At 44.8% G+C, this 25,002-nt stretch overlaps 3 protein-coding genes across 9 annotated transcripts in view; 2 read left to right on the top strand and 1 right to left on the bottom strand.

The window, feature by feature from the left end:
* LOC121575702 (signal peptide, CUB and EGF-like domain-containing protein 1) overlaps positions 1-9,917 on the bottom strand; it is a 93,578-nt gene extending 83,661 nt beyond the window's left edge. For 4 of the 7 annotated variants that reach the window (XM_041888984.2, XM_041888983.2, XM_041888982.2 and 1 more), the window contains exons 1-2: positions 9,745-9,917; positions 7,499-7,621 (exon numbers count right to left, since the gene is read on the bottom strand). In XM_041888984.2, coding sequence (XP_041744918.1) covers positions 7,499-7,621; positions 9,745-9,832 — 211 coding nt within the window. In that variant the 5' untranslated portion in view covers positions 9,833-9,917. The remainder of the gene's footprint in view (positions 1-7,498; positions 7,622-9,744) is intronic. The other 3 variants (XM_041888987.2, XM_041888986.2, XM_041888985.2) reach the window with 1 other exon arrangement.
* A 773-nt stretch (positions 9,918-10,690) lies between these two features.
* Positions 10,691-16,187, top strand: LOC121576063 (sorting and assembly machinery component 50 homolog B). Its single transcript, XM_041889358.2, has 15 exons — positions 10,691-10,857; positions 11,215-11,328; positions 11,462-11,563; positions 11,687-11,774; positions 11,957-12,063; positions 12,921-13,051; positions 13,287-13,374; positions 13,489-13,617; positions 13,737-13,808; positions 13,913-13,999; positions 14,123-14,193; positions 14,372-14,439; positions 14,550-14,696; positions 14,881-15,022; positions 15,304-16,187. The coding sequence occupies exons 1-15, from the start codon at positions 10,837-10,839 to the stop codon at positions 15,347-15,349; spliced, it is 1,413 nt and encodes a 470-aa protein (XP_041745292.2). The 5' UTR covers positions 10,691-10,836; the 3' UTR covers positions 15,350-16,187.
* A 1,540-nt stretch (positions 16,188-17,727) lies between these two features.
* Positions 17,728-25,002, top strand: part of LOC121575698 (mitochondrial 10-formyltetrahydrofolate dehydrogenase-like) — a 37,565-nt gene continuing 30,290 nt past the window's right edge. Inside the window, exons 1-3 of the mRNA XM_041888978.1 lie at positions 17,728-17,939; positions 19,424-19,568; positions 22,752-22,986. Coding sequence (XP_041744912.1) covers positions 17,892-17,939; positions 19,424-19,568; positions 22,752-22,986 — 428 coding nt within the window. The 5' untranslated portion in view covers positions 17,728-17,891. The remainder of the gene's footprint in view (positions 17,940-19,423; positions 19,569-22,751; positions 22,987-25,002) is intronic.

Here is a 25,002-nt window from a genome sequence, read left to right on the forward strand (position 1 = left end):
CACACACACACACACACACTGTGTCCTGTCTCTGCCAACTGCGAGGTGGGCTATGATGGGTCTGGTTCTGTCAGCCACAAACAGCTTTTAGCACTAGTCTCTCTAGTCTCTCTCCGCCTCCTACATCCTGTGGACTGGACAGAACCCAGTCCTGGGCTGCATCCCAAGTAGTACCCTTTTCCCTTTAGTGCACTATATAGGGAATATGGTGCAATTTGGGACACAGACCTGGACACTGCACAGCACACCACCGGTACAACGCCAACACACTGAAATATTCCACTGTTGGTCTGCTCACACAGACCCCTCACCCTCTAGACAGCTCACTGTCATCAGGATAGAACACACAGTGTCTTGGTTAAAAGCTACTTTGATGTTCCTGTATATCTAAAATAAAAGCTTAGCCTAATCTACTTCTAAGTTGAAACGGGTCTACAATAAAGCACAGACAGCGCCAACACATCTTGCTTGAAATAGAGAAGAAATCGAATCAAATTTTAATCTAAAAGCGTTTTTCCTGAGGTATTCCAGTCAGTTAAAACCCATCAAGATAAAAGTTAAATAAATAAATGGGACAGACATTCTTTCGTTTAGAGATGCTCTGGCACCTGCCATGTTTACAGAGCAGGCAATTACACAGGCCTAACATACATCAGTGCATTCTAATCCACTGTTTGTTTTCGACTCTCTTTCCCACACAAACAAAGGAACGGTATGGCCTTCTGCACTTTAAAGACAGAGACTGGACCCTGGCTGGTGTACACAAACTGGTCCCAGTCATCAGTGAATCATCCCAGAGGCATATGAAACCAATTAGGGAGCGCTGGGATGAGAGGGCTGCTGTGTAATGACTGTTTCGTCGGAGTGTTTGGACGAACACCTCTCCCCGCACCAGCAGAAGAGATGCCAAGGCACCCCTATACATGCTCTGCGTAGCACCCTGAGACCCTCCAACGGAAAGCAGAGGTGTGGAAATACACCGGAATAGGAGGAACATCAGTCTTTGCACTAGAGAGAAGACGTGGAGGAGGAGGACGTATAGACAGGAGAAATATCATGTAGATACACCTTGAGTAGGACCTGTGTGTCTCCAGCAACCACATTTGAACACAACAACCCTGTTTGTGAAAGGCAGAGAGAACTGAGCAGTTAGTCATGAGGATGGCTTGCATAATGTCTACTGCTTTTTCTTCACCAAACAACAGCCCAAAAAAGGAGAGAGGCATACAAAGAGAGCAAGAGAGAGAAAGCAAGAGAGAGAGAGAGAGAGAGAGAGAGAGAGAGAGAGAGAGAGAGAGAAAGCAGAGAAAGAAAAAGTGAGAGTGAGAGAGAGAAAGAGAGAGAGTGAAAGAGAGAGAGAGAGCCCACTGGGGGCACAAACATCAGTTCAATGTCTAGTTTTACATTTACATTACATTTAGTCATTTAGCAGACACTCTAGTTTTAATTTACATTTGGTTGAGTTGTCAACAAACGTGAATTCAATGTGAAAGCAACAAAATATTTCACCATGTCATTGGATTTAGGTTAAAAGTAGGGTGAAAAAATACTACATTCCCTTACGTTGATTACTTTTTTCAAATCCAATCAGTTTTCCCAAGTTGATTCAACATCATCACATTACATTTTTTTGTTGAAATGACGTGGAAACAATGTAGATTTTTGCGGAGAGGGAGAGGGAGAGAGAGAGAGAGAGAGAGAGAGAGAGAGAGAGAGAGAGAGAGAGAGAGAGAGAGAGAGAGAAGAGAGAGAGAGAGAAATTAGGTAAGAGAGAGCAAAGGGATAAATGAAAAGCTTCCAGTCGTTAATTGGCACCTCGTAAGAAGTGAGGCTGGATCAGGCCATCCTGGCAAGGCAAGGCAGGCTTGGTATTACATAGGGGAGCAGGGTTAGAGAGCGCAAGAGATCAGGGCAGGTATCAGGAGGGGGGAGGGCCAGGGCTCACACCTGCCCTGGGGCATGGGGGCTTGGGGCTAGGGTCTGGGGCCAAGGGGGGAGGATGGACATGCCCTGTGCCTAGTTAGCCTCCAGCAGTGCTCTCTTCCTGCCCTGGAGCTGTTGATGACATCTGACAGCGGCGCCCCGACAGCTTCTGAACCAGGCTACTCTCTGCTTCCACTGCTTGGACACGCGGCGCACGTTTCATAACTGCGACAAGGGAAATGTTGACGATCAACATCTCATCAAGTGAATTAGGCACCTTCACTGACGGCCCGTGCCCCAAAGGGGGGTGCATGCACCTTGAGATGGATGAAGAAGGGGAGAGAGATGAGAGAGGAGAGAGGGAGAGAAGAGGAAGGAGAGAGAAGGGGGAGCGGTTGGAAGGGAAGGGAGCATGCCCCTACTGTCCCCTTGATATTTCAGTTTTACTGCCAATCTCCAGGTCCAGAGAAGTGTGTCCACAGGAGAAAGCCCTCAGCTCAGTGCAGGGAGATTTCCAATTATAATAGCAACAGCATGTGGAGCTGGGACACTTCACTAATGTGGATTGCGTAATTCCATGAGCGGAAACAGAGATTTCTCAAATTCTTGGGGTTGTTTTAATTTTTGGGGCTGTTAATTGTACCTGACTCAACTGCTGAGTAAGGCTACTATAAGTCAGATGCTTCAGCCATCCCAATTGACACCCTACAGTATTCCCTATTTGGTTTACTACTGCTCTATATAGGGAACAGGGTGCCATTTGGGACACAACACCCAATACTAAAGTAAAGGAGACTGGATTTCAACAGAATTCTCTGAACCTCAGAATATCGCAACCTCTCTAGCTACCTATCCCTCAACTTCTCTGAAAATAACAACCATGTGTATTTATGCAAGAGGTCGAATGACGGCACAAAACCAGAAATAATCCAAATATTATTTCTGAACCTGTAGCGCATCATGGTTAATTACCAAGGCTAGTACAAAGCTCCTCAGGACAGAAATAAGAACATGTTCCCATTACTGACATCCAAACACCAACAAACAACATTCATATGAGCAGAGGGCTGAGGGCTGAGAGCCAATGCTTCGTGCCCAGTTAAGGCCAATGGTTTGTGGCGGTGAATTTCTGTTCTGATGCCTGTTCCAAGACTGAAAAAGCAAGATTGAAAAAGTGTGTGTGTGTGTGTGTGCCTATGTGCGTCTGCGCAGGTGAATGTGTATGTGTCTCAGGTGTTGAAGCTTGTGTATGTACAGCATATGGGTATATGAGCTGTATGGCACTGCAGCAATAACACCTCTCGTCTCTCATCTCTTGTTCCATCATCTCTGTGAGTGTATATGTGAGTCTGCTCTCAGGCTTTGTTCTAGAGAGCTATAGCTATATAAAGCCCCTGCCTACTGGAGCCGAGTCTGACCTGCTCCTCCACATGTGTGCGTGTGAGTGTGAAGCAGGGAGCCAGTGAGGAGAGCTCCTGAGCAGTGACGGAGTAGCAGACACTGGGCAGACAATGGCCTAGTAATTGTCTGCCACCTCTCCCTCAGCGCCTCCCACCCGCAATATCTCACTCTCTATCTCATGAAATCTCTCTCTCTCCCTCCCTCTCCCTCCCTCTTTCTCTGTGTCCTTACCTACCTCTCCTTCACCCTCCATCTATTTTCTCTCAGTTGCATCCATGCATCTGTCTTTCCAATGATCTGTCTGTCTGTCTGTCTGTCTGTCTGTATGTCTGTCTGTCTGTCTGTCTTCCCTCCCTCCCTCCCTCCTTCCTTCCTTCCTTCCTTCCTTCCTTCCTTCCTTCCTTCCTTCCTTCCTTCCTTCCTTCCTTCCTTCCTTCCTTCCTTCCTTCCTTCCTTCCTTCCCTCCCTCCCTCCCTCCCTCCCTCCCTCCCTCCCTCTGTCTGTAAAGCAGGTCAGGTAATTGTTGCTGCTGCTGGGAGAGCAGACTCATGGCTCAGTCTCTGTCTGTCTCTATGCCTGAATCGACTGCTGCTGCCGCTGCACATGTCTATACAGCCCATAAACACACAAACCCCGGCATACAGGTGCCACACACACACATGGCTACACAGCTGAGCTCTGACACACACACAGCCACTCAAACGCAGCTAGAGGTCCAGTGACAATGCATGTTAGTATCTTTAGCATCACCAGGAAATGGTAGCCTACTGTTTGAATATAGAGGACATGGGTAGAGAAAAGCAAAGGCTGTAGTGCTGAAACTAACTTGTTTTTGAAAAGGAGGAGAGGAGAGGATGAGTGACAGGGACAAGACCAATGAAAACCAATCAATTAGTCAGTAAGTGACAAATGCTGAGCAAACATAGACATCCTTTCACAAGACCCTGACAACCCCGTGGCAACCACCTCAGTCTACTCCTCTCTGTGGAACGTTAGATAAATCCACAACTGGCTGCTACTGATGAGCAGAGAACCATGTGACTGTTGAGTTATAGGCCTACTCAGAGAACAGCATGGGCCTATTTTAATCCAAACTGATAGGCAGGAAAAGGTAATAGTCCTTTTGTTTCACACTGTCACTGAAAGCATTGTTCTTGTTGAGTACATGAATAAATACAATTCCTGTAACAAAATATTTAATAAGAATGATTCTCGGAAACCGGTTTGTCTGAAACCAGTTTTCATTTGTAGCAGTTTCCTGGGAATTAAAAAATCTCCCAAGCACTAACAATAGTAGAGACACATTCTGTAGGTACTCTAGATGTATAGTGTCATCTTGCTAGATGAGCACAACTCTGAACATCAGAGATGTGCAGGTAATGCAGCCTGAAACCACTATGTCCAGCATTGTGAGGACACAGAGTGATATGAACAAGTATCATACACAACGTGTTATGCTCTTTCACATTGTGTCATCCTTCGTTTCACAGCACAGGGCCCAAAGTTCACATTTCTCCATAACGAGACAGCAATATCAGCCCATGGAAAAATCTACAGAGAGCGGCATTCATAGACGCAAGATCAGATTTCAGAGAGAGCAGCATTTTGAGGAGCAGCTTTAGAGAAAAGAAAAGGGTGTTCTTCGAGAGAAGAACCATAATCTGATAGGAACACTTATGAATTATTAATAAAAATGCTATTTTGTGATTAATTACAGGTAACCTGCAATATTCCACATCATTCAATAAAGGCCTTATAATAGGACATAAATGTTCATGCTTATAACACGTAATAAAGTCGGCTTTAAGTAAAGTGTTACCGGAAATTGTACTGGAATGTTGAGTTATCAGCTGCTAACTACTGGGTCCCTCTCTGAGAGAGTGTAGCCTCCCAGTCGTCCATCCTGAAGCATAGTCATTTCCAGGAAGTAGAGAGACAGCAGACGGAGAGAGCGAGAGAGAGCAGCTCTCTGCTTGTCCTAATGACTCTCTCTTTCCTCTGCACCACCGGGGTAATGTAATGTCTGCTGATGGGAAACATAGCTGGCCAATTACACAGCCCCTATCTAATCACAGAGGTCAGGGGTCAACTCACATCCACCATCTGTCTTCATTCTGTCACCCATTTACTGGACCTTACGCCTCGATCACGCCGGCACCTTCTGCTACCATTATTGTCAAGCCATCTACGCATACAGTTTGATGCATACGTTCGATAAATCCAACATATACACCACACAGAACGCACTGCAACTGCCTCTGCAACGCAATGCTGCAAGGGAAACGCAGCGTTCCATTGGAAATGAATGCACTTCTGGTGAACCAAAATGCAATGACGCTGTCGGTGTGATCGAGGCGTTAATTGTGCCGTATCAATCGGGGCTTCAGTATGGAACACAAGGACAGGAGGACAGGACACAAGTGCATTGGATTTCAGATACTGAGGCATAGGCATACATCATTAGTTTCTCCATCTGTACAACACACACACGCTCACACACACACACACACACACACACACACACACACACACATAAACAATTCAATCAACAATAGGGAGAAATATATTCCCATCCAAATATGAAATACACCCCTCTTAGAATTTCAGTTAAACAAAAATTCATAAGCACAAGAAATCTGTACACATAGACAGACAGACAAGACATACACACAGACAGACAAAACAGACAGACAGACAGACAGACAGACAGACAAGACAAGACAGACAGGTCGGCCCTCTGCTCAGACAGCTGTTTTACGGTAGGAGGAACATTTCCCTAAAAAGACTCTCAACCTTTTGCAGTTTCCTCTCTATGGACATAATATCATATATTATTCTGGGCAGCTCAATCTGTTCTAGGATAAGGACCATTGTGTTTCTGACTGAAGATTATGCAATGTGTAGCAGCGCTGCCTGGTACAATATCATATTTTAGTACAGGCGTTTCTAGCAATTCCAGAACGTCTCTCCAATGTCATAGCCTAAGTCCAATAACAGAGACTTGCCAATAGAATTAGACTGGGGCAAAACAAATCGAGACAGAGCTATATCAAGTAGACCGGATTGCTGCCAATATGGATTTGCATGCGACTCAACAGAATCAGCAGACACAAAATGGTGGAAATAATAGTAAATCTCCTTTACTCCCTCTCTCCAAGCCAGGTGTGTGATTATATAGTCCTATGCAGGAAGACCGACTCACACAGCCTGAGGCATTTGATAAGTGAGCTAATCAAACAATGACACAGGTTCATCTCATTGTGTTCTCCCCAGGTTGACCAAATGAGAGGTATAGAATCTCTGAATGGGCAATATCCAGGTGAGTTCCACAGATATAATACCTGCTCACTCTCTGTGTGTGTGTGTGTGTGTGTGTGTGTGTGTGTGTGTGTGTGTGTGTGTTTCGGGCGGGGGACACTGGTACACAGCTGAGCAAACGGGAGAAAGTGTTGGATATAACTCACTGACATACACACAAATACTTAAACAAACAGGAGACACTTGAAAAGGCCTGAACATAAAGACAGCAAAAACCCCTATAGAAAAGGGCACGTCATCCCCACAATCCTCTTATCCTCTCCTATCCTGGCTAACACATGCAACTATAAGCTCTAGTGGCCAATATGACTGATGTATTGTTTTGTGTCAATATTATTTGCGGTGCTAGCCTATAAGCTGAACTGGCGTTTGTGTGTGTGCGCGCGTAGATGTGTTTCGATTGCATTTGTACGGCTAGACAGGCTAGCGTTGGGAGGGAGTGTGTCCTGTGCACCAAGCAAGCTCTAGCTCCAGCTGTGGTGTGCTTTGAGGCAGAAATGACTGGAGGTGTGAACGCACAGCCAGGTGCTGACCCCTCTCACCCTCACACCTTCCCCCAGTCCACTTCCTCACAGCTAATTAGGAGAGTCGGGAGCGGGGAGAGGAGGAGAGAGGAATGGGGGTTCCTGTGAAACAGCTGTAAAACCTGCCATTACTGCAGAGCCTGTCAGAGAGCAATAGGGGCCGGGCGAAATGAAGTATGGAGAGGGAAGGGGTGTGGGGTGAGTGAGGATGATGATTTGGATGGGAGTGGCGGGAGGGAGAGGGGGGGAGGAGGGGGGTGAATTAAGTAATATAGAGGGGAGTAATATCACATTGAAGCCATAATAAGACAATGGAGCTCAACTCAACTCACCTTCGCACTGCTTGCCGTCTCCCTTGTATCCCGGCTTGCAGATGCAGTTGAAGGATTTGGGGGTATTCTGGCAGAGAGCGTCAATGTGACAGTCATCCGTGGCTTCAGAGCACTCATCTGCATCTAGAGAAATGACACAACGGACAACTGTAAACCACTGGTCTCCAAGGACTCATCAATAGGACTAAGTATATAAGATAGAGATGATTTTGGTGAGGGATGAATGGGTTTTGTACAACCTCAATCAAATTTTTTAATCCCGCTCTCTCAGGGAAAGCCCAGTCCTCTTGGCCAAATACAGCTCTGTCCAGATATATACAGGCTGGAAATATTTACTTGAAGATGGCAAACGTCCAAAATGTAAAACTCCTTGTATAAGACAATAAACTGTCAGGGAGGGAGATAGTGGATGGAGGGTGAGGTTTCTTAACCCTATAAATGATACCGGTAGGTTATCTTGGATAACACTAAAGAGGACAAAACCAATAACAATTTATATTAATCAAATACCATTAGCAGAGAGGTACACAAGTGTATCAGGGCTTAGTGGATGGCTCTGGAATACTGAGTGACTATAGGGAACCCTAATTGATCAAGTCATTGTTAGAGAGGCTAGTCACATCTGGGGCTGAATCCAGGGGCCTCAAGCCAGCTAATTACAGCTAATTCACACAGACAGCGAGAGAGAGCGAGAGAGAGAGAGAGAGAGAGAGGGAGAGAGAGAGAGAGAGAGAGAGAGACCAAAAGAGTAAGAGAGAAAGTTTCATCTATCCAAAATGCTGTTCTTTTTCTCTCTCTAGTGATGTATCTTGAGCTGAGAAGCAGCTACCCTGTCTCCTGTCTAGCCCCTCATGAATAGCCCATGTTGGGAGCTGTAAGCCCAGCGTTTATTTCTCTGCAGGGTTAAGCCCCGCTGCCTGGCCCCTGCCCAACTTAACAAAATGCAATAAATAAACAATAGAATGTAATTACAATAAATATGTTTTATTAAGTGGATGACTGATTTATTTGCTCCCATGTGAGTGCCAGTAGAAATGAAAAATAAAGTGATAGGAGTAGGCAGTGGGATATAGCCTGTAAAACCTGGAGTTCAATTGCCAGTGCTCACTGAGTTTATGACTGAGAATAGATGTAAGGCAGGAAACTGTTATGGCAGGTTCACCATAAAACGATTAAAACATTCGCAAACTTAATTTAGTACAGGCCAAGTTGAAAGGACCTGGGTCAAAAATAATATTCTGGTTTATGAAATATCGTTGACTAATAGTTAAACAAAGCCCTCTCCCGGGCTTCAGTGGCCGTCCCAATATTGACTTCTCGTCCATCCATAGTGGGAGGGAGACAATGCGCGCCACTATCCGCTGAAAGGCAGTCGATAAGCAGGTTGGAATGTACTCCTCCAGGGACCGTGAAGGCCACCTTCCCAACCCACGTCCATATGGACACCTCGGCGAAGGCAACTGATCCGGAAAATATGCTCTGTATCAGCTCATAGGTGGGATTCGTTCAAGCAGAGGGGTGAAAAGATGCCTAGTCATATTTTTATCCACACATTAACCAGTCCAGGACCTACTTCACAGATTGATCTACGACGGGTAGAACATTCAGATAGATATCAGTCGATGAACCTAATTTCTTGTAGACTCTTCTCACCTTTTTAACATTCAGAAAGGGCAATTTAACAGGGCGAAACAAATACTCAACTTTAAATAGTGTTTAGAGTAATATTGTCAATAAAAACGGGTATTTTATTGTCAGTCAAAAATTTGTTAAAATGGTTCAGCTCCGCAAGGCCAAATGTAAACGTTTTTGCAGCCTCTGAGTTATTTCGCGCGCATATCACATCACCAATTCATAGCCTATTATAATTGCTAGATATGGCTTCAAATTTATATATTTCATTCACTGTTGTTGTACAATATTGGTGTTCAGCTATTTCTCCTTTCCATACTGTTCAAATTTTGCCAGCACAAATTATCCATCCTCAATCAAGTGTTTCTCAAAGGAACATATTATCTCAACTGTTATCTCAGTCCACAAATACTCTCCAATTAAAATGAATATAATCTACGTTAGCCTATGCATTAAAGAAACCCACTACGTTTCACCTATTCTACGCTGTCATACACTGCTTTAAACAGTCCAATAAAACATTAACAGGAAAAATAGGCAGCACTAGCCTATCTTAAAAATATGTGTTAAAATTATATAAAATACTGACAGGGAAAGAAAGAGAGGTCCTTTACCTGCGAGTCCAACATTCCCCATCACCTCACAAGTATTTATGAGGACGAAAAACAAACAAACGTCCCAGGAAAAACAAGCACTTCCCATGGTAAAAGGCGGTGATTGAATGCAGTTTTTTGGTTGTGTTTTTCTTTGATAAGAGAACCGTTTTGGTACTGGCAGTGGCAGTAGAAGAGGACAGCGAGACCAGCGGAGGCACTCTCAGCTCACTGATTGGCTTGCACGCATTTGAAGAGCGGATTGGAGGTGTAGAGGAGGGAGAGAGAGAGAGAGAGAGAGGGGGGGGTTGCGTTGGTTCAATTGATTACTCACCGCATGAGACCGCAACCAACTCAGAAAATCATCAAACTTGATCAATAAATGTTGTCAGATATTTCTCACAAGTGCGGGGCCAAATTGTCAGCGGAGGTCTCAATTGCCCATCATGGAACTCATGAATCATGACGATGTAGGCCTATAAATAAGGTTATACATCTTCAAGTTACAATGGTGGTGAATAAAATTGAGAAAAAAGAGCTCGGATGTACCTATGTTTTCATGTTTTTCAGATGCAGAATGAATTGTCCCACAGGCGCTTATTTCAATAGACTACATGCGTAGGCTAATGGGCAGTTTTGGGCACTTCTTAGTTGGTTGTGGTGGGTAGGCATATTCTTGTCATTATTTGCTATGCAATGTAAATACTTTGAAATAAACTAAGTCATAAGAAGCATACATCTGAAGGGACCTACGTTATCTCTAAATATAATGCACGCAAGTGCAACTCATGCACGCTATTGGACTTGCCAGTCAAAGCGGGATCCTTACACAGTGCTGAAGTTTGAATGTAGAGATACTGTCCTCTGCTGGTCTCGAGACACATTACATCAGTGCGCTGGTTTTGTCCCGCCCACCTGTCAGTGACAAAGGGCACCTTTTTGACCAATCACTGTGCGCAGAGCAGGCTTCGCAAAGTGTCATGGCGTCTCCCTTGAAGGGGGCTTGTTCCTTTAAAATCTAGCAATCGGCAGTAGTGTCTTTCTTCTCTAAATAGGTCTGTTAAAAAACATTTTCGTATCAAAAGGGATATTTTTCAAGACAAAGACGTCACCATGGGGACTGTCCACGCCAGGGTAAATCTTAATTTCTTACAACCACGAGACGTGGGGATGAAATTCTGCATGACCTCCCCGTTCAGTGTCTATTGTATGGCGGTGTACTAGTATGGACGAACGCGTAGGCCTTGGACTAGGTACAGAAATGACATTAATGTCAACGAGTTGTACGGCATGAGGCAAATAGTTATTGAACTATATTTTATGTAATGTTAATGAATACTATGTAAATATAATGTTATGCAATATAGATTGTGTCTGGTCTGTCAGCATGCTAGCACATTTACAGGTCCACCTTGACAGAACAAAGCTAGCTAGCTATCTAAGCATGGTCATATCGTCACATTATTTTTCCTCGTTCTCGACACTGTTCAGAGTATGGACCCTCTCCCGATGCACGGGCGTGACATGGGCGTTCATCCCGACGACATGATTGAGGTGCAGGAGGCAGAACAAGAGACTAAACAGGAGGTCCTGGAAAACAAAGACGTAAGCATCTCTTATCCAAGCTACTCAAATGACAAGTTGTTTGCCATCTCATTAGCAAAGGGAGCAGAGTAAATCATTGATCACCTAGTTGGAATGGATGCTGAGAACCGGACTATCTTTCCATTCATTGCAGGTTGTTGTCCAACATGTCAACATTGAGGGCTTGGGCAGAACTAAAGAGGATCTGCTGGGCTATGAAATCTCTGAGGTCTTCGATGCTAAAAACCTTATTGATGTAAGTATGAGCACTCTGGACTCCACATACTTAAAACATGCACACATAACCTACATACACACTGAAATGTTCCCTTGTCTAAGGTGAAACATCTGTGCTAAAAGCTGTTTGTGTCTTTGACAGGTCATGAAGAAGTCTCATATTGCCAGACAGAAACTGCTGCGTCTGGGCATTTTCAAAGAGGTGGAGGTCGTCATTGATACATCAGATGGTACAGTGTGCACCCACAAACAGCTGTGTGTGTGTGTGTCTGACACAATATCACGACCCATCTCAATCATGAGATGTTGCCAATATGAAAGGATAACCAGTAAATAGATAATTGCGTCACTGGAGAGGAGCCGTATGTTAGTCTACCTGTGCTCACAGTCTGTTTTGGTCTACCCCTCCCAGGTGCGGACGCGTTGCCCAATGGTCTGGACGTGACGTTCGAGGTGACAGAGATGAAGAGGCTGACGGGCAGTTACAACACCATGGTCGGCAACAACGAGGGCAGCATGGTGAGAGAATACGCACACAGACACACCACTCTCTCACACACACACACATACTTACAAGAGCGCTATAACAAAGCATCATAAAATGTTGTTCATTGAAACCCCTGTCACAATGACCCAGGGATGACGTTCAAATCAAATCAAATCAAATTGTATTGGCCACATGCGCCGAATACAACAGGTGCAGAGATTACAGTGAAATGCTTACTTACAGACCTTAACCAACAGTGTATTTATTTTTAATAAAAAAGTAGAATAAAACAACAAAAAAGTGTTGAGGAAAAAAAGAGCAGAAGTAAAATAAAATAACAGTAGGGAGGCTATATATACAGGGGGGTACCGGTGCAGAGTCGAGGTAATTGAGGTAATATGTACATGTGGGTAGAGTTAAAGTGACTATGCATAAATAATTAACAGAGTAGCAGCAGCGTAAAAAGATGGGGTGGGGGGGCAGTGCAAATAGTCCGGGTAGCAATGATTAGCTTTTCAGGAGTCTTATGGCTTGGGGGTAGAAGCTGTTGAGAAGTCTTTTGGGCCTAGACTTGGCACTCCGGTACCACTTGCCGTGCGGTAGCAGAGAGAACAGTCTATGACTAGGGTGGCTGGAGTCTTTGACAATTTTGAGGGCCTTCCTCTGACACCGCCTGGTATAGAGTTCCTGGATGGCATTCCTAAATACAATCATGTGATATAGAGGTGATTTACAGAATGTTTACAGACAGACAGGTTAAGCAGCTTCTCTGCCTAATTTTCACTGCAGACACTTCCAAATAGGTGCATGGTGTGGTAATGTACGTTCACAGACAGGTAGAACAGGTGTGTGACCCTGACCTGGGAGTAACGTTGCCTCTGTCTTCCAGGTGTTGGGTGTGAAGCTTCCTAACGTGTTTGGCCGTGCTGAGAAGTTAACCTTCCAGTTCTCCTACGGGACCAAGGAGACTTCCTACGGCCTGTCCTTCTTCAAGCCCCAGCCAGGCAACTTCGAACGCAAGTACGAACAGTGAACACCTTTGTCCTTGCTCTCTGTGTCGATAGAAAATTGAAATAGCACTTGCAGTGTAATGGCTGCTATTCTGTTTCAAGTTTGATTGTTTCTATCAGTGGTCATATTGACAGTATGTTATGTTGCCATGGTGATGTATTTATAACCTTTATGTAGAACATAGTTCAGTGATGAGACGGTCACTGTATGGATCATGGCCCTGACAGGTGTTGTCTTGTTGCAGCCTCACTCTAAACCTGTACAAAGTCACAGGCCAGTTTCCATGGAGCTCCCTGAAAGAGACAGACAGAGGTGTTTCCACTGAGCTCAACGTAAGTGTTTGTGTGGGTGTGTGTCACATTTGTTGTTTTCATTTAATATGCCTTGAATTTCCACAGGGATAACTTTCTCTCTCCATCTCTCCCTCCTCGCTCTCTCTCCTATAGTTTCCTCTGTGGAGGACCAACCACACTCTGAAATGGGAGGGTGTGTGGAGGGAGCTGGGCTGTCTGGCACGCAGTGCCTCTTTTGCGGTGCGAGAAGAGAGCGGACACACCCTCAAGTCAGCCCTCTCGGTACAAAGCTCTTTGTCTCTCAGTTCCCTTTATCTAATGATCGTAACCCTTAATGATCTTAACTCTCAAAATAGCAAAAATCTATCGGAGTCTGACCACTGATGGTTGTTGTCTTGCAGCACACCATGTCCATTGACACCAGGAACTCTGCCATCTTCCCCAAGAAAGGTGCGTTACTGAGGATCAACCAGGTATGTTTGTGTGTGTGTGTATGTGACTTCCTCTGCATAATACAACCACTGTAGATCTATATGAAGTTGCCATGCTGATGTGTGTTGTGTCTTGCCCTCTGTAGGAGCTGGCTGGCTATACAGGCGGAGACGCCAGCTTCCTGAAGGAGGACTTTGAGCTGCAGGTCAACAGACGGCTGGTCTGGGACTCGGTAAGTAAGGGAACACTATTCAGTCCCTAACCTGGGGGAAATATCCAGGGCAAATAGGAAGTGATTTATGGGTACTTGAGTGTTCAACATTTCATATAACATGGTCCTGGTGGTCTCTTTCAGGTCCTCTCTGCCTCCCTCTGGGGTGGGTGTCTCCTCCCCATCGGAGGCAGACCGTCCTCCATCGCTGACAGGTAGGACCACTCAACAGAATAATGTCACATGGATTTGACAGAAATCGCTAGGTGGTGCGATGGAGTTAAAACTCATTCTGTGAAGTATTTATCCTCGAGTGTTTAGGGGATGTTGTGAGGACCTGTGGTCTGTGAGTGACATGTTTGCCTGTCATTGACATCTTTCTGTATTGTCCAGATTCTATCTGGGCGGTCCCACCAGTGTGCGAGGATTTGGAATGTACAGCATCGGCCCACAGAGCGAGGGTGAGGTCACATGCTCTATTTATTTTAATGGCCATGTGTGGCACACAGGGTTGTGTCAGTTGCCAGGAGTCATGATGATAAATTGTAAGGGTTTACCTGTGTTACTGCAGGTGACTACCTGGGGGGAGAGGCGTACTGGGCAGGCGGGCTCCACCTGTACACTCCTCTGCCCTTCCGTCCGGGTCGGGGCGGCTTCGGAGACCTCTTCAGGACACACTTCTTCCTAAACGCTGGGAACCTGTGCAACCTCAACTATGGTGGGTACCTTGAACTCCATAGATAGTAGTCAATGTTGTGTTTTTCATTGCCCCCATTTAACTAATAATGAGTTACATATACAGTACATACTGCAAATACATGTTAAATTGTCTGTTTGTACATCTGTGTGCATGCTGCCTCTTCTGTGCCTCCTCTTACGTGGAAGTGTTTTCCTGTCTCCAGGAGAGGGTCCAAGAGCACACCTACAGAAGCTGGCGGAGTGTATCCGCTGGTCGTATGGAGCAGGCCTCGTGTTGCGTCTTGGGAACATCGCCAGGCTGGAGCTCAACTACTGCATTCCCATGGGGGTTCAGAGTGGAGACAGGTACAACGCACGCACACACACACACACACACACACACTCTCGAGGAGTAGGTCAGACTCCGCTCCATTAGGCTGGGGCTTTATATAGCTCTCTAGAAAAAAGCCTGAGAGCAGACTCGCATACACTCACTCACACAAGAGATGAGTTATTGCTGCAGTGCCATACAGCTCATTATATGCTGTAAATAAACAGACACAGGAGCCCTAACACCTAGCCATACACATACAGGTCCCAAACCTTTTCTTTCGCTTATCTTCCCTCGTTTTCCTTTCCTCCCTCAGGATATGTGACGGCGTCCAGTTTGGAGCAGGAATCCGCTTCCTGTGATGTCTTCACTTTGCCGCCCGGGTCCAGCAGCAGAGAGCACGATGGGAAAGGGAGGAGAGCATTGTCACTTGTTATCCGTTGAGTTTAACACTAGCTGTGGGAACCTGCCAGAATGCACGGTCCTGGAGGAGTGCCCCGCCCCCTTTTGATATTAACCAATGATATCACCCACTATGTTTGCTGTGTTACTTTTCCACCAACCAATTACGTTTCTGGCCAGACAGAGATTTGGGCATATATTTTCTTTTTTTCATTTTAGTCATTTAGCAGACGCTCTTATCCAGAGCGACTTACAGGAGCAATTAGGGTTAAGTGCCTTGCTTAAGGGCACATCGAAAGTTTTTTCACATAGTTGGCTCGGGGATTAGAACCAGCGACCTTTCGGTTACTGGCACAACGCTCTTACCCACTAAGCTACCTGCCTTCCAGGACTGCTGCCTGCCCTATCCTTAGGGAAGAGACTATTGGTTTTTGTTCTAGATTTATTTTACCCTCTTAGAACTTTTGCCAACTGATTTGTCAATAGAATCCTGTACATGCCAAGATGTTGATGCAATTGAAGGGATTAAATTAAATGGGAGAACATATAACCAGCACTTTGTTTTGATGACCGAACTCACTTAGCCCACGGAAGGGAATTGACAACTCCTCATGTCAAAACAGTCGGTTCTGGTGTTTGACGGGAGAATTGAGAGTTGACTCCCCCTCTCCACAGCAGCCCCTGTGAATCTGAGGTGGGAACCCCAAGTGTGACCCACCACCAGTGCTCTTAATGTTAGTCCTCTTTTTAATGTTGTTTTAGTTAAGTTACACAATAAATCACATTTGTTCCCCTTAATCTTTTTTTGTGGTTTCTCATACAGACACACATTTGCAATACTTTATTCAGATCCAAAGTTGATCCAAAACACCCTCAGACCTGCATTAACGACAGCAGTTACAACACACACACACAGGTGTGTCACATACAGGAGTGGGGCTACGTCTCACTGTAGCCAGTTTTATCAGCCTTCAGTTATTAATAGTCACACTATTGGTATTTAAGTCAACTCCTGATATATTCAATGGCTTGGGACTGCACCAACGGTCTACACTTAACTGCAGCATGCAGATATCAGAAGCATGTACAATTGCAACTAGTGAACTTCACTGCATCGTCAACATTTGACTTGCATCATAATTATTACATAGATATAACATATCAACTATAATCTCATGGTAATCCATCTAGTTTGCTTGCACATCTCTCCATACTGAGAAGTAACCCTGTGGACCTTGGCATGGGGGAACCTGTGCCAGGCAGTTCAGTGTGGATGGGGGCAGAATAATATTTGATCAGAGCTCATTCACTATGGGAGTCACAGCAGCAGGTGTGTTCTCGCTGATATAGCTAGGCAACACAGCTCTAGAGTAGAGTACTGGTGCTTTCTAACAGTTGAGGTAAGCAGAACATTGAACCAACTGAGTCTGCCTACAATGGAAGATAGAAGATACTGTATGTTGAAATGGATACTTATGATTGATTCTGCTTTACAGAAACTTGAATCTGAATTACAGAACAACAAATCACCTTCATACGGATACGATTGTCCTCACTCATCAGACATTAGACAGACAGTATGGATAATAAACAATACAAATGCATAATTCCTCATGTTGCACAATTTCCACACAGTAGAGGGCATAACTGTGGAGTGTTTAAAGCACCTTGTTGTGAATGTTTAGGGTTCCTTCCACTACTATCCAGAGAGAGCTGTCATGCTCTAGTTTTCCATCAGGGAGTTCAGCAGAGGTCAAAGTGTGTTTACACATCAGGTGGTTTACCTGAGATGGAACAGCCGTCCAGACCTGGGCCTGTAGTGAATGGATGAAATTAAATGAATGACTAAACAATCACAAAGTTACATATATATGGTCTGTGATGATACTGATGTGTGTGTGGTTTGAACATTGAAATAAACTAATACTGATACTTTTGTATATAATGCACCAACCTAAAATAGTACATAATGGCTGCTATTTATATTAGATTACAATGTAATTACAATGTAATAGTAGCCTACTCGTCATAACCCATTCAAGAGGGGCGCAAGACGAAGGTTACGCGTTTTTTTTTTACATGAATGTCGATCAATGTTGCGTCCTCGTGTCGGAACCGGTTTCGTGGTCTTTTGATAAAAGGACATAGTAGCACGCACAATTAATGTCGAAAAGCTATTCTTACTATAACGCCAGGAAAAAAGTAATGGTTTACCCTTGGTAACAAATAAAACTGCGAAAGACTTGCTGTCAAACACACCGAAATTTGAAATATAGGCATGCCTCATTGAAGGAAGATTCGTGAGCGCGCACGTAGACGGTAGCTCGGGCACACGCCGGTTGTCGGGTGCAAGCTGGCTGTGGCTAGCTCGGACCGCTGTGGCTAGCTCGGACCACTGTCACTGCGAGGCAGGTGTGTGTGTCAGCAGGAGCTCGCACACGTCCCCAGCCCACGTTGGACTAATTCTGTTATATTTTATTTGTGTTAATTAATACAGCCATCATGTTGTGGACAGCGAACCGAATCATTAGGAAATTATCTACCAGCTCTGTAAGTAACATTGTTTATGTTGCATCCGTTATACCCTCTGTCTCCCCCCGCCCTCCCTCTGTCACTATGGAGAATCCGGATTGCTTGCCAGCTGATTCACACGATGTTGTCATTGTTGTTCTAATGCATGAATATATATCAGGTTAGAACTGAGTCATCTTCATATGTTACAATCAATGAATGATTCGGTCTCAGATCTGTGAATGTCTGGGTATGCACAGTGTACACTCACAGTAGCCTACAGTCTAATCAAAATATGATGCATCCTTGACAGTTCTCTTGTTTGATATCTGATATGCAGCATTATTAAAGTTATTACTATAAAGGCGAATTTATATTATGTACTATGTATTTGTATTCTAACAACCATACAAAGAAAGGCATGTCTTTGCCAATTGCCACGTTATACACGCTGCCTCCATCGCTGCACGAATTACTTCCACTGGACAGTTCGCGGGGAGTTGCATCAGCTGAACGAGAGACCACAGAGCTGAGCAGAGCCGCTTAGCTCTATCCAGAAGTCCACATACCCGCAACGAACTGTCTATAATTCGACAGACATGGAAGTTACTGTCAGGATATTAGTAAGGAAAAGGGACTAATACGATATGGTGTTGTACTTGTACTTGTTGTGTGAACAACACCGGCGCCTCTCAAACTGCTACTGTAGTTGGTTACAATGTAACTGCAGAAATGTATCTCTTATCATAGGCGTTTTAGCCGGCTGATAGGTAGTCACTCAGTGCTGGAAAATTATAGCCTACCATGCCTGTCTGGATGTAAGCTTTCACAGGAGTTGTTTACATTAGGCTATAACAATTGTATAACACATTGTCATAACATGTATTATGTTATTATTACATTGTCTTAAAATGTATTACGTTGTTATTACACATGAACCTCTATAGTGTTTACTTTATTCATAGTCTATTTCGGCATAAGAAACTTGAAAGTTTCCATTTTCACATCAACTTCCAGACAGACGCTGATTGGAGTAGCTGCATCTTAACATACTTGAGCATGCATTCTAGTTGGAGGAGGGGTTTGTGCCCTCTGTAGCCAATAGCATTTCAGACCACTCTCTCTCCCAGAGAACCAAGATTGATTGCCCCTTGGGCCAGTCTGGCTGCCAGAAACTCCTAAAGAAAGCTTGGCAATGGAGAGGGAAAGAGTAGTGGAGAGGGAAAGAGTAGCTTAAATGCTTTTCAACGTTACAAAATGTCTATGTATACTCAACACGAGGGATGTTAGAAGTGAAACTGAATATTGGTCATGGACTTTGGTATGGTCCAAATGACATCTCTAGAAAGTTCCTCTCCATCAGTATTTGGTCATATTGGTTCAAAGCCTGAAGGGTATGGCGAAAATATATGTGTTTTGATCTTAAAGGCCACCAGAACAGTATAAGCTATTTTCGTTATGTGTCAGAAATAGTTTTTACCACTCTAACTCACATGCTCTTTCTTCTCTCCTGTCTCCTCTAGAATTATTACCAAAATAAGCTGAGACTGGCTCTGATTGGCCAGAGCCTGTTTGGACAGGAAGTGTACACCAACCTACGGAAGCAGGGCCATAAGGTGGTGGGCGTGTTCACTGTGCCAGATAAGGATGGCAAGGCAGACCCTCTGGGTAAGTATTGACACACTGGTGATGACTAGAGGGGGAGTCACTCTCTCTCTCTTCTCCATTCTTTCCTTCTCTTCCTTGGTCCCTCTTCCCCTCTTACTTTCCCTCTTCCTCATGCCTTCTTTTTTTGGGGGGGACACAAGTTATCATGACTCAGTGAATGAATATTGCAGCAAAGCATTTAGGGAAGTGTATGCTTACATCCTCACCAGAGCATGGCCACCTCTTCACATTGTTACCATCTGCATGGCCTCAGTCATGATCCAGTACGTCCTCTCCCAGACTCCCACGGTCTAACTGAGTTAGTGGAGTTTGTGTAAATGATTACTCCCAGTCACTTTTCTAAATGAGATGTAATGGCTTCAGTGGTGTCCCTGATGATCTGAGGTGGAAGCCCCTTTAGCCCTGGGTCTCTCTGGGTCAGGAGAGGACTGTCCCTGTCAGCGAGGGAGGTTGATCCGTCTTGACTCTGTACGCCTCCTGCACAAAGACAGGCCTTCATGCCCAGCGTTAGCCCCGGGACTGTGGGCCTATTGTTTTAGTAGGGAGAGGCCCTGAGTCGACCCAGAGGAGCAGCAGTGAGGTGAAAAGTCTGCCGCCATCTGTTGATATGAAGCAAATTATTTTACCCAGCATGCATCAGCTGGGACGGCAAGGGTCCATTTTCTGTGCATCTCCCCCTCTCTCTTTCTTCATTCTATCTCTGCTTTGCTCTATCCTCTCTCTATAGAGAGAATAACTGACTAGATGGGACAATATCCTTAGCTTAACGCCACTGCGTCCTCACTAGGCAAACAAACAACCACACACAGGGGAGATACACACCCCTTACCAACCCGTTAGTCCCTATTACCCTGATTTAGCCTAACTTCAGTCCAGCCTGACTCTGCAGTAGAAGAGGCTGGTGAGAGGAGCTATAGGAGGACGGGCTCATTGTAATGGCTGGAATGGAACGGTATCAAACACAGCAAACATATGGAAATCACGTTTGACTCCGTTCCATTTATTCCATTCCAACCATCACGATCATCCCATAGCTCCTCTCACCAGCCTCCTCTGCTCTGCAGTGAGGTTATTCAGCGGCCAACTTAGTCCTTGGCACAGGATGGAGAGGTTTGTGTCGTTTGGACAGGGAAACAGATCTCTGTGTTATTAAGATTTTTTGCCATCCCTGTAAAAATAACATTCCCGTTTTGAGGTCCCGTTGAGTTGATCTGGCAGAGGACCTCTGGTCCAGAGACATGTCAGGGCCTGAATTGCTGGACACAGGTACTGTAAAGGAAACCTTGTTGCACAATATGGTCAAACATTTGAGTAAAACATTGTTTCACATTTGATTTCCCTGTTATTAGCCTGAAGTAAAGCAGATGGTTTGATTTTGGGTGTTTTTTGCCAACTGTTTAAATGTTTACTTGACAATATAATGATTATGTAATGTTCCATCTATAGACCCATTTCCCGCGTCATGAAAAGTTGCACGAGCAGTTCGTCATCAGAAACCTCTTTGTTTACCTAGCAGTGGATACGATCACGTGCAACTTCAGCTCGTGCAAGTTAACAAACACGTAATCAGATGGTTATCATCTACAAAATCGCAGATATAATGATTACCTAGCAAGCTAGCAAGTCAAGGTAAAAAATCACAAATAGAGTTAGATAAAGCCAGAAGAATAATATACTTGTTGAACATAGCTATAGCCACCAGTCTTGCGTGTTTTCATGGTCATCACTCACTGACTGTTAAGTTTGTCAAGGTCCTGACATCAGCTTTAGCTATCCTGCTACAGAGCTTTTTGATGTTGGGATGCCCGCGCATCACTCGAACGTAACGTTGGATGGTAAACAGAAAATGTCGCTATTAGCCTAGCCGTCTGTGAGTCAAACAGTCTCTAACACTTCACTTATTGCCATGGCATAAAGCACGGCCTTCTTATAAAGCATGGCCAACTTCTATTAGGCTACTACCATGCTTAGCACCCAGATTAGCACAGCTGGCTGGATGAGGCCAACAACTCCATGTGGCCTTTACCACACACATACACACACACACCCTGAGACGGGCCGTGTGCCCCCGGGCCAGCCCCCTGTCCTGTCCCACCCCTCCCATCAGCTTGGGTGTGTAATTTAATTTGTGTGAAGCAGGTGGGGCCAAAGTGTGGTTTCATGTGACCCTAACCCTAGTAGGGTAGTAGAGCAGGCTGTGTCCTGTAACTGGTTGGACCTGGGGAAGACCGGAACCCCCACGCACACCAGGGTTGGGGTCAATTCGGAATTTCGGGAATTTAATTCAGTTCAAATAGTGAATTTGAATTGAATTTGAATTGGCCACACACCACACACCACAGGAAGCATAATTTGATTTTAATTTGAATTGAAGTTTAATTTAATTCAAAGCGATTCAAAGCAGTTCAACTGAGACGTGAAACATGAAAGTCTCATTCATATGAGAAGTCTTTTATCAAAAGGATATGCTACTTATTAATGCAAAGAATTCACATACCATTTCAAATATTAGTTTGATTATAACTCAAAGATGTCAAACAGTATTTTTAATTGTCATGAGATGTTAGATTGTCCCTTCCATACTGCAGTGTTTGATCTAATGGGAATTATGAATTATTATAGACAACCCACAACATGATCTTAGAATATTTCCAGACCACTGTAATTATTTAAAATAGTTTTAGGAGAATGAGTTTTAAAAATGAAATGTTTCAACCTTATGCTTCAATGTACTGGTAACCAACCATACATTATATCAAAATAAACATTACTATGGTGATGTGTAGAATAAATAACCCATTTGAATTTCATTGAATTAAATTCTACTTCCTTTCATTCAAATTCAATTCAAATTCTGCTTCATGTGGCGTGTGGCCAATTCAAATTCAAGAATTTAATTGGAATTAAAGAGCAATTCGCAACTCAATTCAGAATTGACCCCAACCCAGACGCACACCCAGCTCACACAGATAACGGTCACACAGATAATCTGAGATACACACTCACGTACACTGTACAAAAGGGAAAATTAGTCTAAACTAACAGAGAGAAAATATAGAAATGTTCTGTCTATCTTTTTTCTCTTCCTGAATATCTTTATGATTACCTATCAATTTACTAGACAGAGATAGAATTCAATATGTTCCTGCCCCCCTCACCTCTCTCCCCCCTCTCTCCCCCCAGCGGTAGTGGCGGAGAAGGACGGGACGCCAGTCTTTAAGTTCCCGCGGTGGCGTGTCAAAGGGAAGCCCATCCTAGAAATAGTGGAGGCCTACAAGGCGGTGGGGGCTGAGCTCAACGTCATGCCCTTCTGCTCCCAGTTCATCCCCATGAATGTGATCGACCACCCAGCCCACGGTTCCATCATCTACCACCCCTCCATCCTGCCCCTGCACCGCGGGGCCTCCGCCATCAACTGGTGAGGGAGGGAGAGGAAAAATAAAGTGTTAAGATAGTGTGAGGATTAAGGTTTATAGGCGTGTGTGTGGTGGGGTGGGGTGGGGGGGGGGGGGGGGTATGGGTGTGTGTGTGTTTGTCTGTCTGTCTATGTGTCTGTCTGTGTGTGTGTGACGTGAAGAAACTTGACCATGAGGGTGATAGGTCTAGTGTTAGCCTTTTGAGGATTGTGTGGGTGAGCCAGGCCTAAACTGACCACCAGAGAAGACAGACAGAATAACAAGTGTGCTTGACTCTTGAAATAGGCCTACGCAGGATCATTGTTGTAGACACTATGCCCCTATGGAGATGGTCAAGTGCAGAGGCACATGTGGTCATTTCAGCTGTTGTCAATATGTAACCGTGACCAGTGTAATTTCCTGAACAAGCTTGTCTTTAGTGTGTGCCTTTCCCTTATAGTTAAACACCTGCTGGAGAGCTGAGTAGGAGTGAGTGTGGTGCTATCTAACTGGTCTGGTTTGGGGTTGACCTGTTTGTAATGTATTTGGCAGAGGACAGTTTTCCCTATCTTTTTCCTACCCTTATCTATTCTCGGTTCCTGTTATCTGTGTTGGGGGTGTGTGTGCGCGTGTCCGTGTACGTCTCTGTGTGTGAACAGCTATGTGGATTTAGCCTATATTTGACACTGATCTGTGTTTGACTTGGCTCTTTAACCCAGGGGCGCAACTTTCACTGGGGACTGGGGGGTGGGGGGCATGTCCCCCCACATTCTGAAATTGCATTTTTGTCCCCCCCCCCAGTGTTATCATTGGAATGTGATACAAAACGAGGCAGAGGTGTGCTTTAGGACCATGCGGACGCTCCGAGTGGTTGGGTAGGCTGTTTGGAGTGTATATCTGACTGGATTAAAAAAAAAATACAGTGGGGAGAACAAGTATTTGATACACTGCCGATTTTGCAGGTTTTCCTACTTATAAAGCATGTAGAGGTCTGTACTTTTTATCATAGGTACACTTCAACTGTGAGAGACGGAATCTAAAACAAAAATCCAGAAAATCACATTGTATGATTTTTAAGTAATTAATTTGTATTTTATTGCATGACATAAGTATTTGATCACCTACCAACCAGTAAGAATTCCGGCTCTCACAGACCTGTTAGTTTTTCTTTAAGAAGCCCTCCTGTTCTCCACTCATTACCTGTATTAACTGCACCTATTTGAACTCGTTACCTGTATAAAAGACACCTGTCCACACACTCAATCAAACAGACTCCAACCTCTCCACAATGGCCAAGACCAGAGAGCTGTGTAAGGACATCAGGGATAAAATTGTAGACCTGCACAAGGCTGGGATGGGCTACAGGACAATAGGCAAGCAGCTTGGTGAGAAGGCAACAACTGTTGGCGCAATTATTAGAAAATGGAAGAAGTTCAAGATGACGGTCAATCACCCTCGGTCTGGGGCTCCATGCAAGATCTCACCTCGTGGGGCATCAATGATCATGAGGAAGGTGAGGGATCAGCCCAGAACTACACGACAGGACCTGGTCAATGACCTGAAGAGAGCTGGGACCACAGTCTCAAAGAAAACCATTAGTAACACACCACGCCGTCATGGATTAAAATCCTGCAGCGCACGCAAGGTCCCCCTGCTCAAGCCAGCGCATGTCCAGGCCCGTCTGAAGTTTGCCAATGACCATCTGGATGATCCAGAGGAGTAATGGGAGAAGGTCATGTGGTCTGATGAGACAAAAATAGAGCTTTTTGGTCTAAATTCCACTCGCCGTGTTTGGAGGAAGAAGAAGGATGAGTACAACCTCAAGAACACCATCCCAACCGTGAAGCATGGAGGTGGAAACTTCATTATTTGGGGATGCTTTTCTGCAAAGGGGACAGGACAACTGCACCGTATTGAGGGGAGGATGGATGGGGCCATGTATCGCGAGATCTTGGCCAACAACCTCCTTCCCTCAGTAAGAGCATTGAAGATGGGTCGTGGCTGGGTCTTCCAACATGACAACGACCCGAAACACACAG

The sequence above is a fragment of the Coregonus clupeaformis genome, unplaced genomic scaffold (genome assembly GCF_020615455.1).
Source record: "Coregonus clupeaformis isolate EN_2021a unplaced genomic scaffold, ASM2061545v1 scaf0009, whole genome shotgun sequence".
Taxonomy (NCBI): Eukaryota; Metazoa; Chordata; class Actinopteri; order Salmoniformes; family Salmonidae; genus Coregonus; species Coregonus clupeaformis.